Here is an 18,803-nt window from a genome sequence, read left to right on the forward strand (position 1 = left end):
GCACTGATATGAGGTTTTTAATAGCTACACTCCAGCATTCATGCGAGCTCAATGCCACAACTTTGCTCTTTAGGTACCCCCATCTCTATCAAGGCTTCCTGACTAAAATGTCTAGTCCCTAGTAAGCCCACTCCTCTCCCCTCCCACTGAATAAAAAGTCTACAGTATTGGTTGTATTGTTATTTATTTGACTGTCTTTGAAGTGAAATAATCTTGTTATTAATTTCCTTCCTAGTTCAAATAAAAATTTACTGTTGAAAACCTTTATTCCAAAACAGTCAATTACCTCCCACACCGTCCCCCCAATTCTTTGTTCTCGATTGAGTTCTGTTTGCATGCCATGCCAGCTTTTTTATCACAAGCTTGCTTTCATAATTGTTCTAATCCCAATTAAAAGAAAACGATTCACAACTAACGAAATCACCTTCATGCACAAGAAATCTCATCGAATGATAACGTCGACGCCGTGACTTAACGCTTAAATAAATTTCCTTTGTTACAAGATATCCTTAACCTACACACGGCTAGATTTTCAGATATATTTATAACTAACCTTTTTGAAACTTTGGTATCGGTATGAAGCTGTTTACTTGAACAAGTAAAGTTCGAACGTTTAGTTCGTGTCTTCCCGCCTTTCTATTTCCTTGCTTCGAATATTACACTCGAGTCTTCATTTGTACTGGCCAGCGTTAGCTAGGCACAGTACGGTACACATGACAACGAGGCAATAAGTCAACATGAGGTCTTCGTTTGGTTTTAGCAATATTAATTCACGCGCTTTTTTGAACTTCGATATTCCGTTTGACGACTTTGTCAACAAAGCATCACAAAGCATCCGAGAGAAGTACTTTTAGTGTGGTTATTTTACCGTTAATTCGTAGTTAAAGCAAGTAAGAAAAGAATATGGCAGAAAGACGATTGCACGATCAAAACCATGATGTGGTTCCAGCGGCGAAAAAAGGAATAAAGTGTCCGACGATTGCATTGTGCTGCTGGAGGAGTTGATCCGCAGCAATCACGCTCTGGGGAGCGAAAATGTAAAGCTTCGGCAGCAGCAAGAGCGCAGCAACAAAGAAAACTCTGAAGCGCTTCAGCGGATCGAGGGCCGTCTGCAGCCAACGTCCGTCGGCGCCAAAACAGAAGACAAAGGCGAACGACGGTGGTGGTTCCACCGGCTTGTCGAGTGAGTAAAAAAACATAAGTGATAAGCATGAATAATGTGATGTGTTCATAACTTGCTTGAATCAGTTCCCGATCTGTTTCGTGGAAGATTTTCTTTTACGTTGAGTACATGTTTAGCGCGAATTATATGCATAATTAACTTAATTATTTCGGCGGTAATCATTTGACATGATTAGATGTGGTTACGTTTGCTTGATAATCCTTTACCATAAACAGGTCTACCAGAAAAGTTTTTTCCCTCCCTTTTGTTTCAACGAGAATTATCGGCTAAACTTCAGAATACCCGGCCACTTATTTACATGTCATTGAATAAGAATAGCATTTATTGTGTTATGCCTCATTCTTCAAAGCCTCCCGACACATGTAAATGATGTGGACGGGTATTCTGAAGTTGCTATCTAGTAGGAAAATTCATTTTATCATTTTTTCTCTTGGACCCTTTTGACCTTGCCTGGTTTTTATTCACATAGATGGGTAAGGTTAATTTTTAATTGTGCTTGTGTCGATTTGCTCTACATCATCTAGCCTTCAAACAACCAGGGTTTTTAAAAAGCGTGAAAGTAGAAATGGGACAAACGTGACGAACTGATTGTTGAATTTTTTTCAATCTTTTAGGGAACCGTGAGGAGAATGTACAAACTCCTTTTGAAAAAAGATGACTGGTGGTTTCTATCTTGACGAAGAGTGAGTAATATGTTTTTAGATTCAGAGATATTTTACTTATCTTGATTGAGCGATGAAATCCGAGTCTAAGCTGCTGCTTGAAATATTGAGATGTTATGTGAACACCTTATGGTGGTTACAGTCGAACCTCGATTATCCGGACTTTTCGATTATCCGGACTTTTTCTCTGGTCCCGTTTTTTTCGTGATTATTAATGAGCTTTGATCTTCCAAACTTTATGAGGTAAATAAATTCAGAGATTATGTCTAAATTCAGGAAAAGGGCGTTTAAAACATTGCCTCCTCCGCTTTCAAAAGATCGAGCACTCGGAGAGTCATCGAAGCAGATTTTTATCTTTATTTCTTTTGTTTACATTATTGTCTCAGTAATATTCATATTTTCGATTATCCGGACTGATTACCTACGTCCCAACAAGTCCGGATAATCGAGGTTTGACTGTACTTTTGTCTTAGTGTTAATGTTGTTACTACAGAATACCAGGCTTAATTGTATTTGTTTTTGTCTTAGATTAAATTCTGACAGCAACAACATCCTTTTTGAGCGGAGAATAGAGCAGGCAATACATCAACAAGGAGGACCTGAAAAGTGTACTTGAACAAAAGAAGTCATAGAAGGTAGCTACCAATAATCATAGCACATGCATTTCACTTTTACTGGGGTGTCATCACATGTTGTGGGTAAGCATAAGGATTTTGCACTCAAGCATATTGATGCATATCTCCTTTATAACAACTTGAGTTTTATTGAAGGCCTTGGCTTGAAAACATCCAGGCAAAATTGTGCTCAAAGTTGGTCAATTTGTCTATTGCCCAGCCCTTAATGATGCCCCTGCTTTTAGTTTCTACCATCAATTCGTGTCTTTTACCACTTTCCCCTCAACAAAAATGTCATCATAAAACTGGCATTCAGTAACACAGTTAGATACCATGAAACCTCTAATGAGCACCTTCATTACATGGTCAAATTTAGGACAAGAGGAGGGGTGCATTTTATAGTTTTTCCTAACTTACATATTAACTTTCCCAAATGTTACAGAAATTTAAATATGTTGCACACTGAAATTTTCGGGTTTATTTCTTGTCTCTAGATATGAGACACTTCAGTGTAGATCCTCAAAAAAGCATACTTTACACCTTAGCAATGAATCACCAAGGACATACTGCAAATTTATATAACTTGGCAGATATTCCAAGGTGGCCTGCCATAAATTATTATAAATTTGAACATTGTCATTAATTTATGTGGGAATCTTTTTACAATCAGCTTCTCATGGCATTTTCATAATCATTTCTTGAAACAGCTGCTTTACAAAGATATTTCAAACATGTGTGAAAACACAGAAACTGAAGAGTGGTAACCACTATGAGGCTCATAAACAAAAAACCTGGAAGAGTGGTCACCAAAGAGAGGTATTTATTGGCTGGGATACTATTTTGAACATTTTACTTTTCATATACCCTGGTGTTCACAAATGATGGGGTCCGACAGATGTTCAATGTTACCAGACTGAGTACACCCTCAAGTACACTTGATCTATGGGAGGGAAGCTATTTCCCATTGAATGTCTTTCTTTTGGCACTTCAAAATTGGATGGCTTTGAATATAGACACATCTAAGGGACTATGTAACTATGTACTTATTAGAGAAATTGTTAAATAAGTTAGGTATTCTGGTCTGTATCTAGAGCCTTCCAAGAAAATCTTTATAAAATAGATTTGAAAAATATTAAAATGTGATGTGAGATAAATGATAGTCTGTATGCACCATTTGATGAAAAAAAAAAAAAAAACCGACAAAGAGACCCTATGTTATAACATGCTTAAGAATTCCATTCTTACAATGGGTACACACATATATATATATATCAAGAGAAATTAGTGATTTTGATCATATTTTTCATTTGAAGTCTTATAACACCCTTCTCATGCCTGTTTAATTTTTTTATATTTTTTTAGAAGTTAATGAGACAAACTACAGCCCTGGAGCTGGTCAACCGGGCCAACCAGCATGAAAAGGGGAGAGCAGCAGAGGTTCTTGTCATGGAGGCAATGAGCAGTGAAGAAAGCTGCTATGAGGATGATGATGGAAATACCTCAAAAGTAACAAAATACTCTGTGCATTACCTTCAGTGGGAAAGTAGGAGAATGAAAAAAATTGAAAAGAAACTTGACAAGGCTTATAAGAAAAAGCTCACTTCAAGAGCTAAAGAGGGAATCTGCCCAGGGTTTATGGGCAACCTTTTCTGAGATGCCCACCTACTGAAAATTTTCCAGAGTGGGCAATAATACAGTGAGAAAATTGTTTTACTAATCAATGAAATCGAAAATGTACAAAATATCAAGCCAAGTCTAGAATGAGGTTATTTTACATGCCTTCATGAGGCTTCTTTTTCATTGAATAATTATGGTCTCATCTAAAGTAAGTGATCATGAATTCTTCATTGTTAATAAATTTCCTCCACATGAGATACTTTTTTCTATATAGATGTACACATCATTTTTGTATATCAAAGTTTCAGCTGCATTTTAGAGTAAGAGAACTGTTTTCTATCACTTGTTTACTAAAAGAAATTAAGGTATATGATCATATTTAGTAAGTATTACAGTTGTAATGTAGCAAATAAGTGAGAGTTATTGCAAATTTAAGTCAATTAAGAAACTTTTTCTGAATTTTAGACTGATAGGTTGAACTTATATTTTTTATTGTTAGACAAGTATCATTTCAAATAACATTTCTTAGTAGCTGGATTTGAGAGTACAGTTTGTGAATCAATAGCTTTTTGTGTAGTGTGTTACTACAGCTAGTTATATAATTTGTGTATTTGTCATACTTTTATAGTGGTAAATATGCCATTACCTGCACGACTGAGATTATATTATACATTGACGGAAGTGAAACAATTTTAATAAAGTATGTCAATCAGTAATTCAAACATTTTGACATCTCTTGTTTTAATTATTTATGAGGCTCAACTGGGATATCATCAGCTTCATTGTAGGTTTATGTTATCTCAGGGGAACAAGTGAGTTTTTAACAAAACTATTTCATCACTGCAATTTCAAACGCTTTGTTACTTGAATGTGTGATGCTTCTTTTTCTATTAATTGCAAGGTTGCCCAAAATATCATAAGTTATTGGGATATAAATGTGGGTGTGATTAAGCAAATAAAAAGTCAGTTGAAAGTGAAACCTGCAGCTTTCAGAGGCACTTAAAGGTCACTTAACGATGAATGTTAACAAAACTTGAAATTTAAGAGAATCTGAAAGTACAACTAAAGATGAATTACAACAAAACCTGTAACTTTAAGCAGTACTTAAAGAGAAACAAAAGATTGAAGAAACCTTTAAGATGCATTTACAAGTAGAAGTTTTGGGTGACTAAAGTTGAGTTTACAAGAATTAATAGGATTCCTAAAATCAATTAAATGGTTATTTAGGTTTGCTTTCATGTGATCTTAAAGTGTTCATGAAATGGTTATTTAGGTTTGCTTTCATGTGACCTTAAAGTGTTAACTAAATGGTTCATAAGGACACTTTAATTGACTTCGGAAAGTTCAATTAAAGATACATTTCAGAACTTTCGTATGTCACCTAAAGATGACTTAAATACTTCTAATGTTAACCTTTATGTTACCTTTAGGAAACTTAATTTAGTCATTTCATCCTATGTCAGTTTTGGTTATTCTCACAAGTCTGGCGCTGTTTCATTCAGAGCTATGTACTCTCAGACGTCTCCATCTGCGCTGTCATTACTGATTTTGTACACCAATGACACACTGTCACTTGACCACGAGGACCTATTTCTTCTTTTCCGGTGAAGCTTGTACATCAGGATAATGCAAAGGACGGGCAGAAGGGTGCACAAATCCGCCAGAAAACCGATCAAAATCTTATACCTCGATTCCCTTAATAACACATCATTTTCTTTTTCACGATCTACTTTTTCAGGATCATCTGAAAGAGGAAGACACTAAATTTGTGATCTCTCTATTTCCTCCTGAACAGATTTTCTATAAATTGTCATTAGTTAAAAAGCCTTGTTGAGTTTTATTCTTTATGCGTTTAAAAGAAAATGGGAACCTGGTCGCCAAGGCGTTTTCGAACCATCACATCTACTTGGAAACAAGTTTGGCTTAAAGTTGGAATAAAAGTGATTTAAAAGAAACATAGGAACCACACTGGCAAAAGAGAAACCCTCTGGGAGGCTCAATCGCCCATTTAAGCACTATTTCTGAAGTACTCGTCGACTGTTTATTAAACAGAGACGTACCTATGGCGGGGTCGGGGGTCGGGGGAGGGGGTCGGGGGAGGGGGTCCTGGAATATCTGCTGTAGCTAACACATAATAAAGAAGTGCGCACTAATTTGTAACTTTGGCTGCCCCTCTCACCTTTAAAAATCTCAGGCTAGATCTGTCAACTGATCGGAGAGGTGGGATGGGTGATGATAGGTGATGAAATGAAGGGAACTCCAAAATTCCAATTTCATCGAGCGGAAAGACAGAGAGGTTCCTGGGGCATAGCAAAGGGTTAGTAAACGAATAAGAGAGTGATCATTGCAGTTATGAACACTACCTGAGCAGTAGTGAAAGTAAAGCCTGAAAAAAGTTCAGGCTCGTACGACAGTTGAAACCATGACCTCTGTGATACAGATGCCCCGCCAACTGAGCTGACAAGCCAACCGGCAGCTGGTCATTCTGTTGGTTCTTCGTAAACCCGTGAGTGATGAATGAATTCGAAGTTCAAATATAGGATATCACGTCATAACTTCACCTTCGTTTAAAGGGCTATTAATCAACCAAATCGTCTTTACGTTACTCCAAAAGGGGCTAGGTGTTGGACCCTTGGAAAAACAGGAGTACAATCTCTATCGAGACATTCCAGGAGCACAGTGGCATAACTGAGTGACAGTATTCCTGAGGGAGGGTGCTCATAAATCGTCTTCTAAGTTGCACCATATTTTTGCATTTTTAAAGAACTGCTCGTTCAATTGCTTGAGTTAAGCTTTGCAGTTGACAGTTTATAGTGATATTCTCGAATGCCCGGAACACTGATTATGACCGAGTCAGTCCTTCCGCTTACCTGGATTACTGATTCTTGTCGTAGGCAGCTATGTTTTGTTTGCACATGAACTGTTTTTGATAGTTGAATGAGATTCAACAGTTGTTGGTGGGTAGGTAGGCCTGGATGAAGTTTGCGATTGTGTTGGGGAGACACCGTTACACATCTCTTCACTTTTGCATCGTGGATCTATTAAGATAGAAAGATCGAAAAGCGAAAACAGTTAATAAAAATGGTCGCACGATGCATCCGACAGACTTATCTACCTTTCCAGGTGTCAGTCTGCGAAAATGGTTAATGAGTTGGTCACATCAATGAATATACCACTGGAAACGTGCAATGAATTATATCTAAATGATTCAATTGTCATCTTAACTTGAATTGGTTCTAGACAAAGTACAGTGATTGGTAAAGTTCACTTTAGCTGCAATTATCGTTTCTTGGCTAAAGTATGATCAGTTGATTTTTTTACCCTGGTAGCAGCAATAGCAATGTAAATCTGCCCTCTTTTTTCTATCTTCCAAAATAAAAGACTCCTCTCGAAAGTTTTTTCACAGCGACCTACCAGTACTACTTGTACAAACAAGGAATTTCAGTTTCATGTTGTTTGTTCTACAGTTTCCTCCAGACGTACTGTTAATAGACGTTTTTCTTCCATCTGAAGTTGCTAGTCGATAGAAAAACTTAAAACTGTTAAAAATTGTTCAAGGCATTTAATACGTCTTAATTGGTAACCTAAACCTTCCTGCTTAAAGTAATTGCTCTTGAACAAAGAAAAAATGTTTTTCTTAAATTTATTTTTTCACTAATAAACGTATCAGTTATGGTATCTGCATTACTGTGCACGAAGCAGGAGATTGCAACTTTGAAGAATTATATATCACAAAAAGAATTCAATTCTCATGGAGAAACTTATTGAGAAACTATTAAAAAACGCTTGTTAACACCAACTTGGCTCAGAGGGCGCGAAGAACTTCTGGATAGTGTAAAGGGAAAAGAGAGTGTTAATGATACTTTTGGTTTTGTTTTCCTTTTTTATTCTTTGTCCTAACTGTGTACGTAATAGTTCGAGGTGGGGAGGAAGAAAGATGGGTGTACGTATGCGTGTGTGATCATCCACGTCAGCGTGGTCCTGGAAACGACTGTTGATGGTGTCAGTGTTTGACATTTTACACTCTAAGCAGACTGAAGTCACCATGATTTGACCCGCCTTAACACAACTCTGATAACATTGACTTTCGCTATATCTCTAACTTCCGGGTTCAAGCCAGCCATTGCTAGTTTAATAAATAGTTTCCATTTTGTCGTGAGTCTGCTCAGAAATAGATCACAGATGACATCAAAATAAGGTAATGATAAAAAAGTGACAAGCGAGGCGCAGCCGGACGTGTCACTGATCACGACGTCCTCTGTAACTATTACTGTACAGACCCATGGAAACATTACGTGAATCTATTTGTTTTATATAATAAAGAAGCAAAATCTGGTCATTGTGACGTCATCTACGCATCTGTCCTCCATCAGATCATAAGTAGGGACCAGTCAAAATGCATGTGTACTTCATACTTATCTAATTATAACGAATACATGACCTATACTATCCCTTACAAAGAACCTTAACTTATAATCCCTTTACAGGGATACGCAAAGTACACGCGAGATTAAAAAGATTGCGCGCTAAGTTCAAGAAGGTCTTCGTTAAGAGGATCTTAAAGGAGTCTCGTTTCAATAAAGCAAAGAACGCGGCGAATCTACCTTCTCGTTCGTGAAGATATTTCTGCAATTTAACCTCTGCAACACCTTGCTCATGGCCTCACCTACGATAAATGTTCATTCACTTCGAAACATTTAGACTGCCAGAACTCCGGCCGAGACGTGAGATCAGACAACATTAGTTCGACACAACAATTCGACATTCATTTTGAGTTGTGATTTGGACGCGCTAAAAAAGGGCGTATATTGGAATTGTTCAGTCTCCTTCAGAATGAGGTAAAAATTTTGGTATAAAAATTGTAAGAAATACGTCTTGTCAGCTGGTTGCTAAATGTTTCGATCTCGTTGAGGGACGAGAAAAAGAGAACTTAGATCGATTACCCCAATAAGGTGCTCGTATTCGCATTTTAACTCGTACTCGCTCGTGTCAAATTTAAGAAACCATTCAAAATTCCTAAATCTCTCAAATGACACCATATTTCAAGGATGTTTATCTCAAAAGTCTGAGTATAGTGAACTTAGAAAAAGGAGACGAGCGTTTATCTCCGGGCGTATTTTTACAAATGTTGACTGGTTTGGAGAGAACAACAAACAATATTAAGTTATTAACATCAACATGTATCATTTCACCACTTTCTAATTTTATGCCAGATTATTTTTAGAAATTTTGATACCTATCAAATGGCCCTTTTTTCGGGAGAAGTGTATGTAAGTTGTACATATTACATTATCATTAGTATATTAAGAGCTTCTATCAACATAGCGATTCATTCACTCTTGGTGATTTGCTTACAATAAAAGTCAATTCAACTCTTGCCATCTATCCTCCAATGTTGAGCACAAGTTTGCAGTTTTATCATGTGAGTTTTGGCTGTAGAATCTGATCCTCTTCCTGTAATAATCGAACTATGTCGAGAAGTCAACGTTGTTATCATTTGAAACAACGGAATAAACAAAAAAAAACGTGTGGGGATTTCAAATTGCTAGAGTTTGCAGACTAAGAGTTTTTCCGCAAACAAGATTACCACCAGAACAAATCCCTAAGGTCCAACGTGAAAATTGTTTCGCCTTTGTATCGCATCTGCTGAGTTAATCATCCGTCGTAAGGGGCCGACCATTTAACTTTTGAGAGGGGGGGGGGAGTGGGTGATTTCTGGTCATCAAGATAATTTTTTTTTAGCAATCTGCTGTGAAGGATATTTTTCTGGTTTTTTGGTACATTTTTTCTGTTACATTTGGGCTGCATGCAATTTTTTTCTTCCAACAAGCGCTTGCAGGAAATTTTTTTTTTAAATCACCCACCCTCCCCCCTCAAAAGTTAAATGGTCAGCCCCTAATATTGAGCGCACCGTTGGCCAAACTAAACCGCCATGTCTTCTTCTGTTACGGGGTACCGCATTTTCAAAAAACTTAATTTACACTGGGTCATCCCGTACAATTAAATAGGTCATCCGCCTTTGTTTGAAATCACACAGCCAACGCCAATCGGAGAAATTTGTGTCAAGCGGCTAGAGTAAAATTGATTTAAAGATATGAAATAAGCAAATAAAGTTCGCGGTTTGTGTTCTTAGTATTGTGAAACTTAAATAGCGTTTATGTTCGGTTTGCACAGGAAAAGATACATTTGTCTCCTGCCTTCTTCGCTGTTAAACTGAATTCAAGTTTAACTGGGTGTTCTAATCGAAACTGCCATGACTGCTCTGTATGTTTATATCCAAAACACAACTTTTATTATGCGGTATCCACTATATTAAAGGGCTTGCAAATTAATAATTTCTAGTTCAGTACAAACTGTGTACACATCCATTAGTTAGGAATGCCGAATTTATTAAATCTTGTTTCTGCTCTCGTCTTGAACGCTGTTGGAATATTTTTTACACGCTGGGCTTACGTTGATCCACAAACTTGGAAAGGTCACTGTTCTTATTTTGATCAATAACATGTCAGACTTTTATTATGCTAGTCTAAAAGAGTTGTAAATTATATCATGCATGAAGTTTCACATATTCTATTTTGACAAAGCACATATTGCACCGCGGACGCAAAACCGAACGCAAGGCATATGTAAACAACGCGACATGAGCGAAACCAAACAAAAGCTAACTGGGATAGCTAGGGATTGAAATAACAATTAAGATTTACAAAACCTCTGTTTGGAAATCTGCGATAAAACCATGGAAAAATGGATTCTCACAATACTGCATTATCATCTCTATAAAAGAAATAAACAAATGTAGTGTAAATCGTGTCCATTTGCAAGTAAAACATAGATGAAAAATTCCCAATTCACGCTGAAGAAATACAATCGCGATAGCGTTCGTTTCAAGTTTGCCCATTGTGTTCTTAGCAACTTTCGACAGATATGAAGACTGAAGGGAAACCGCCAATAAGTTTACGGAGTGGTTGCCTCGAACGCGATCGATGTGATAACGTTGATTTTCCCGCGATCGAACAGCATAAAAGCAGCGTACAGAAGGCTTATACTATTTTGCGAAACGAAACGAAACGAAACGAAATTTTGCGAAATGGCGTTTTGTCACCTTTATTTAGCAAATATGTCCTCTTCGTCCGAAACAAAATGTATCCACTAATAAAATGATCAATATTTCTAAGAGTCTAGTCACCTCTCTTTTATTAACCATAATAGTACTCGTTTGCAAAAGTAGTAATTTTGTCAGAATTACTATTTTGCGGAATGGCGTTTTTTTCACCTTTATTTAGCAAATATGTCCTGTTCTTCTGAAACAAAATGTGTCCACTAATAAAATGATCAATATTTCTGAGAGTCTGGTCACCTCTCTTTTATTATCCATAATAGTATTCGTTTCGCAAAGTAGTAATTTTGACATAATTACTATTCTGTTTCGTCATTGGTCATTGGTCGCTACGGAGTCACGTGAGAAGGCGCACGAGCCTGGGAAGATCAGTTGTGTACGATCCTTTTGGGAAGGTCGGACGGTGTTTGCACGACACTGAGAAAACTAGATGACTGCCGAAAATATGAGTGGAAGGGACCCCCTTTCACCGGTAGAAGAAGAAAATTTACTTTCTGAAGAAAACGAGACAGCGAATTCTTCGCATCGGGGTACAGACAAAGTGCTTGCTGATGTATTGTCGGCCATGACCCAAATGAGTTCTACCATGTCGTCCATGGAAAACAGAATGAAACGGTTAGCTGGCGCACCAGAAGACCATGCTACACCATCAAAAAAGAGGAGAACATCTCCTACAACTAATACCATGAGTGATAGTGGAGATTCAGACCCTGAGAAGTCAGATTCTGAGGAACTTAATTTCCCGCCCAATGGCGACCCGCCAAAACTGGGCAGCTCTGACGCATTGCTCAATGAAATTGCTCAAGACTTTGAGTCGGATGAGCAAACTGACCCAAAAGTCGCTCAGAAATTGGCGGATATTGTCAATAAGCGATGGGGTTCTAAGTTAGAGGAAGCCAAATAGAAAGAAAAATTGGCGAAATACAATCGACCCGATAATTGCGAGAAATTAACTGTGCCAAAGGTCAACCCCGAGATCTGGAATAAGCTGAAGCACGTGACCAGGAGCGCAGATTTACGCCTTGCCAACATGCAGAAAGTACTTGTCAAAGTCGGTAGTGCAATCGCTAAATCAACTGACACACTGTTGGCGATCCGTGCAGATCCTGAGAAGACTTCAGCGTCGGCTCTCACTGAGAAATTGGGGAAATTAATCACGCATAATGCTGACGCTCTGGCATTGTTAGGCCATGTAAACATTGACCTATCATACCGTCGACGCGACGCCATCAAACCAAACTTAAATAACGAATATTCCTCGTTGTGTGGCTCTCAAGTACCCATCACGAGTTTATTGTTTGGAGATGAGCTGCAATCTCAGCTCAACAATATCAAAGCAACTAACAAAATTGGTCATGCGACTACTGCAAAGCCATATTATCGCAACCATAGCGATGGCTGGAAGGGCAAATCTTCTCACTCAAATGGAAAGCCTTTTTTAGGGAAGAGGGGCCGGCCTTACCGGCCACACAACCACAATTCCTACAAACCACAGGCAACCGAGAAGAAATCCAGCCAGTGAAATGCTCTGATATCCCAACAAACAAGGTAAATATGTTACAGTTCCTTGAGCACAAGGCGCACTGCTTTAAAGCAGGGGGGCTGGGAGAATATTTTTATCAGTGGCAGGCCTTAACCTCAGACCCTGAGATATTGCAAATGATACTAGGCCAGCCAATCGAGTTTACCAGAACTCCATATCAAAGAGTAGTCCCCAAAGAGAAGAAAATCCTTGATTTAGACAAACAACATGTCATTGATACTGAAATAGCTGAACTCCTTGCTAAGGGTGTTATTACCCCAAGTAGCCATGAAAAAGGGGAATATATCTCTCCTATTTTCACTAGGGCCAAAAAGGATGGTTCTTTCAGAGTAATTTTAAATCTCAAGCGTTTAAACATTCATGTACAATACCACCATTTTAAAATGGACTCACTTAATACTGTTTTACAAATGGTAAAACCTGGGTGCTTTATGGCATCCATAGATTTAAAGGATGCATATTATTCTGTGCCTATTGCCACTGCAGACCAAAAATACCTGAAGTTTCAGTGGCGTGGAAAACTGTACAAATATGTTTGCTTTCCAAATGGATTGGCATTTTGCCCCAGGAAGTTTACTAAATTATTAAAACCAGTATATTCACATTTGAGACAGCTGGGACACCTTTCAGCAAGTTATATCGATGACTCGTATCTCCAGGGTGATGACTATGATGACTGTGAAAGAAATGTTTGGGATACTGTCAGATTATTTGATTCTCTTGGGTTTACTGTACACCCTGAAAAATCGTCCTTTGTTCCACAACATCGAATCACCTTCATGGGGTTTATCATTGACTCAATCACAATGAAAGTTTATCCAACCTCTGAGAAGACCGAAAAGATAATTCATACCTGTCAAGGGCTGTTAAAGTGTCTGCACCCTACAGTAAGAGAGGTGGCATCAACCCTTGGGTTCCTCATATCAAATTTTCCAGCAGCAAGGCTAGGGCCTTTACATTTTAGGTCACTGGACATGGACAAAACTGAGGCCTTGGGCCTAAACAAGGGCAACTTTGATGCATTTATGCAACTGTCTGAGTTGTCTCGCAGTGATTTGCAGTGGTGGATAAACTCAGCAAGGTCATTATACAACCCTATAAGCCCTCCTCAGCCAGAGGCCACTTTATACACAGATGCAAGTAAAGAGGGCTGGGGAGGAGTACTCAATAATGCAAAGATTGGGGGACCTTGGACTCCAGAAGAGGCTTCTAATCACATAGATTATCTTGAAATGCTTGCAGTGCTATTTTCTCTAAAGGCATTTCATAAAGAGTTATCAGGAAAGCATGTACTTGTGCGAATTGATAATATGACTGCTGTGTCAGATTTAGGTAAAATGGGCACAAGCCATTCCAGAAAGCGAAATGATCTAACCCGTACGCTCTGGGAGTGGTGCCTTGACAATAACATGTGGTTAACCACAAGTCATATCCCAGGGAAAGAGAATACACTAGCTGATGCAGAGTCCAGGAAATCTAGGAAAGAAACTGAATGGACTCTAGACAGAAAAATTTTTCACGCAGCCATTAAGAAACTTCATGTTGAGCCTCAGATTGACCTATTTGCATCTAGGCTTAATTACCAGCTAAGACCATTTGTTGCCTACCAACCAGACCCTGAAGCAATGGCTATTAATGCCTTTTCAATTTCTTGGAAACCTTATGTTTTTTATGCCTTTCCTCCTTTTAGTATCATCCCAAAAGTGTTACAGAAAATTCAAGCAGAGGAGACCACAGGACTGTTAGTTGTGCCATGCTGGCCAACTCAGCCATGGTGGCCATTGGTTATGAGACTGTTGGTTCAGGAACCCCTTGTGCTTCCCAAGAAGAAACACACCTTATTTCTACCTCAACAGCCAGACTTGGTGCATCCACTATATCAGAAGCTCACACTTCTGATATGCCACTTGTCAGGAAATCACTTGAAGGCAGAGGGCTTTCGGAATCAGCTACCTCACTCATCCTACAGTCTTGGAGAAAGGGCACCAAACAACAATATAAACCATTCATCACTAAATGGGAACAATACTGTTGTCAAAGGAAGATTAATCCCTTTTCAGCAACTATAGAACATGGGATTAATATCTTAGCAGAACTTTACCACACAGGGATTGGATACAGTGCCCTCAACACTGCACGGTGTGCTTTGTCTACTGTTTGTTTTACATCAGAGCATTACACTTTTGGACAGCATCCCCTAGTCTGTCGTTTCCTCAAAGGAATTTTTGAGTGCAGACCCTCTCTCCCAAGGTACCAAGAAACTTGGGGTGTCACGGTGGTATTAGACTATCTAGCTAAACTTGGGCCACCTGTGAAACTTAGTTTTAAGAACTTGACTTTGAAAGTGGTTATGTTGATGGCGTTGCTTTCGGAACAGCGTCGCCAGACTCTGCACACATTATCAATTGATTATATGCAAATAAGTTCTGAAAAGGCTGTGTTTTCCATTAACTCATTGTTAAAAACTTCCAGACCAGGTAAACATCTAGCTTGTATTGAGTTTCAGGCCTATGTACCAGATGTAAGTCTTTGTATTGTAAAGCATCTTCAGCAATATCTGAAGCACACAGATACTCTTCGAGGTAATGTAAAGCAGCTTCTTATTAGTTACTCTAAGCCTCATAAAGCTGTTTCCCCTGATACAATAAGCAGATGGATTAAGGCTACACTGGTTGATGCTGGAATTGACACTTCGAAGTACAGTGCACACAGCACTCGATTAGCATCTACATCTGCAGCAAAAGCAAACAGCATATCTATCGCCACAATTATGAAAAGTGCGGGGTGGTCCCAGGAGTCCACATTTACTAAGTTTTACAACAAACCAGTGGAACCTCAAGAGAGTTTCGGAACTGAGCTCCTTAAAGCTGTATGTAGGGACACCTAAGATTGTGTCCTATATTTGTATGTTTTGATGGCTAAGAGAGAATGTTATTAAAGCAGGTTCATATTGATATAAGTCATTGTTATGTTTGAGTTCGCACTCACACTGCTTTAAAATCTCACGTGACTCCGTAGCGACCAATGACCAATGACGAAACAGAATACCTAAATTAAACGAGGCTTACCTGTAAGGTGAAGTTTGATTGGGATTCTGTGAGTCATTGGTCGGGAGCGAAGGAGTCATGTGCCCACCCATGTGTTATTAACCCGCCCATGACTGGGTGTAAGTGCTCACATCTGTTAAAGACTGATCTTCCCAGGCTCGTGCGCCTTCTCACATGACTCCTTCGCTCCCGACCAATGACTCACAGAATCCCAATCAAACTTCACCTTACAGGTAAGCCTCGTTTAATTTAGGTATTTTGCGAAATGGCGTTTTTTCACCTTTATTTAGCAAATATGTCCTCTTCGTCCGAAACAAAATGTATCCAAACGATCTTGATGTCAGCAGGCAAGTCAGAAATTTCAAGAAAACGACAAAACTTTTGAGTTTAAAAGACATGTTTCGACAGAAACCTCTGTCATCTTCAGTTGATTAACAAAGCGTTACAAGTTGAATTTATAAGTACATGCTAATTAAGCTAGTAACAACAGAAAACGTGACAATGTGAAAATTATAAGGATAGCTTTAGATTTACATGATGTAATTGTTGATTCAAAGGAGGTTGTTCTCTTTGAATGTGAATAGCTTCTTTTATCTTAAGTTGGAAACTCGTAGAGGCGTGATCTAAGATATGGAAACAATCTACTGAACACAAGGCTTAACAATCTTCAGATTTGTTCTGCTTTGTGGGTCTTGACTAGGATGGCAGAATCTGGGCAGGTCCGTGTTTGACGTAAGGAAGCTCTTTTGGACAAAGGGAGGAATTTTATTTTGTAGGCAGATATTCCTTCAGGCTGTGTTAACTTTATTTTCGACTGTTTTGGCTGACATGCGGAGCACTTTTTGGTAGGTGTTGGCATCACTGAGGTAATCAAGGGCGACCTGGGTGTATGTGTCTTGTTCTACGACGCAGAACTCAGTGCCTTTATCGCTGGGGAGGTATACGTGGTTCTTCTCTTTGAAATTTCTTTATAGTTTTCTTGTCTGTGCCATCGATATTCGACCATTTTTTGGGGGGTTGTTCAAATGAACGCCATCGGGTATATAAAAATTGTCTTTCGCCTTCCAAAACCCTCTATGGCCCCAGAACATGGCATTTGGTATAAGGTCTAAAACAACCCTTAATTATCGTGTTAACACGCCGACCTTTGTGTTAAAAGCCTCAGCTGAGTCTCGGCGAATAGTCTAGCCCACGCACACCAACTTCACCCCGCATGAATCGTGTAAGAAATGGACAAATTCATCGAGGGCTGAACCAACATGCATTGGCGAAAGAGTAACGCGGTCAATACTGTCTAGTTGGAGAATGAAGATATCAGAGAGAAAGGAATGGAAGACGTGTGTCGAAGTTTAACGTATTTTCGACTATTTTACCCCCAACGCCACGCCAACGCATTAGCGCAGGCGATGAGATTTGAAAGTCAAAATAAAAATCGTCGGAATGATTCGTAATGAACTGCTTTCAGCACTCAATAAATGAATGCCCGAGAATCAACACACGTGGGGTGGAGTTAGACATGCCCCAACTGTTTTCCGAAAAACTTGCGCAGCTGAGGTCAAACGGTAAAAAAAAAAACAAAAACAAAAAAAACAAAACAAAACAAAAAAAAACTGAACGTAGAAAAGAATTACGAAGAAAAGAAGAATTTTAGACTTGCCTGAAAAAATTCTTCTACAGTACCGAAAATCCGTGTTCGGATGTTAACATGATGGGAATGAAGGCGAGAAGGACCAGGAGAGAAACTGACCTTGCCTACAACCTTGATGCTATTTGATCTGACTTCATTTGATTGGCTTAAGATCTGGGATTGACAATGACCCTGGCCCCATGTAAAGGCACACCTAAATGCTTAACTATGACGGGCCTCGAGATAAAATCCCATAACTATGCCTATGTCATAATGTCGACCTTTATCAATCTTTGTGACACTTCCTACGTTAATGCAAGCAAAGAAATATGATTGGATGCTATTTATTCCAGAACACCCCTCCCTTATGAATATTGGGAGACTTCGGGGAAATATAGTTGTCTGATAGCACGTTCTCATCGTACGCCCTGCTACCTTAGGCTAGGAAACGGCTGTATAAAAAGAGGTTCGAGTATTTGACATTTCTTCAATTCTTCAATCTTCAACTGTGTTACATATACATCTCGAGATCTACAGCTTTAAGGTTGGAAGAGAAATTGCATCGTATCATGTATGTTTCGCAAAATTCTTCTTTGCTGCTCAGTGTGCCACTCTTATTCATGATTCAATTGTTACCTTCAACTCGTACAGCTTCGATAGGTTACAAAAACAACAACAGAGAACCCGAGAAATGTGAGTAAGAATCTGTGCGTTCTGACTATACTCATACTAGCAGTCTTGTAGTGTACACATCCTACTTGTAGTCCACACGCCCTATATACAATCTGCAATGCACTGCAAGTATTCACTGAAACTGTAGGGTTCTACAAAGATAGCCTGTACTACGCCAGATACGAAAAACCACTAAAAAAACACTCTTTAGAAGCGGCCAAAAAAATATGTGGAAAAGTATTCCTCATCTGATGCAGCAGCACGATACCCCGAGAAAAGGGCGGACTAACGGGTTACACTACTAATCACACAGAAAATTCAATGAAAGTAGTGATATTTTTTTAGAGAGTCGTAAACAAAATTACATTAAATAAGAAAAAAGGAAAGTGATAAAACCTAAGACAGACCAACCTAGAATGACTTAATTTTCCCGCTAAACGCTAAAATAATCCGAAACTACCACGATGCCGCACGAACCTCTTCAACGTGGCGTCAGAATATTAATTTCTGACAAATTCGTCCCCATGCCGCTCAAACGTCAGAAATTACATATTCTGACTACACTCAGGTGAGATATTTAATATGAAAATTTATTTAGGAAGAGTCAGCCAGTCATGTAGTATACACATCCTACTAGAGCCAAAGAAAGGGAAACATGAAGTAAACGCTGACAAACATGAACTCAAACTATCATCAACATAGCCATTTTTGGCGGAAACAG

General features: G+C 38.8%; 2 protein-coding genes and 2 long non-coding RNA genes across 8 annotated transcripts in view; 3 read left to right on the forward strand and 1 right to left on the reverse strand.

The window, feature by feature from the left end:
- Window positions 1-707, reverse strand: part of LOC148740953 (uncharacterized) — a 4,735-nt gene extending 4,028 nt beyond the window's left edge. For 2 of the 3 annotated variants that reach the window (XR_015999244.1, XR_015999242.1), the window contains exon 1: window positions 554-705. This is a non-coding gene — a long non-coding RNA (uncharacterized LOC148740953). Of the gene's footprint in view, window positions 1-553 lie in introns of all 3 variants that reach the window. The other variant, XR_015999245.1, reaches the window with a different exon arrangement.
- A 55-nt stretch (window positions 708-762) lies between these two features.
- Window positions 763-4,802, forward strand: LOC111345180 (uncharacterized). Of its 3 annotated transcripts, XR_015999238.1 has the most exons (4): window positions 763-1,183; window positions 1,798-2,480; window positions 3,167-3,275; window positions 3,825-4,802. It is a non-coding gene; the product is annotated as an uncharacterized LOC111345180 (long non-coding RNA). The 3 variants fall into 3 exon arrangements; XR_015999240.1 differs by having other exon boundaries at window positions 1,098-2,480; window positions 3,822-4,802; XR_015999235.1 differs by having other exon boundaries at window positions 1,098-2,480.
- Window positions 4,803-11,623: 6,821 nt separating this feature from the next.
- On the forward strand, window positions 11,624-12,097 carry LOC148740954 (uncharacterized). The gene has a single exon (XM_088754832.1). It carries the CDS (start codon window positions 11,624-11,626, stop codon window positions 12,095-12,097), a length of 474 nt encoding a protein of 157 aa, XP_088610958.1.
- A 650-nt stretch (window positions 12,098-12,747) lies between these two features.
- LOC111338503 (uncharacterized) lies at window positions 12,748-15,623 on the forward strand. The gene is made up of 2 exons (XM_088760652.1): window positions 12,748-14,277; window positions 14,427-15,623. The coding sequence occupies exons 1-2, from the start codon at window positions 12,748-12,750 to the stop codon at window positions 15,621-15,623; spliced, it is 2,727 nt and encodes a 908-aa protein (XP_088616778.1).
- The last annotated feature ends 3,180 nt before the right edge of the window (window positions 15,624-18,803 follow it).

The sequence above is a fragment of the Stylophora pistillata genome, chromosome 1, assembly GCF_964205215.1.
Source record: "Stylophora pistillata chromosome 1, jaStyPist1.2, whole genome shotgun sequence".
Lineage (NCBI taxonomy): Eukaryota > Metazoa > Cnidaria > Anthozoa > Scleractinia > Pocilloporidae > Stylophora > Stylophora pistillata.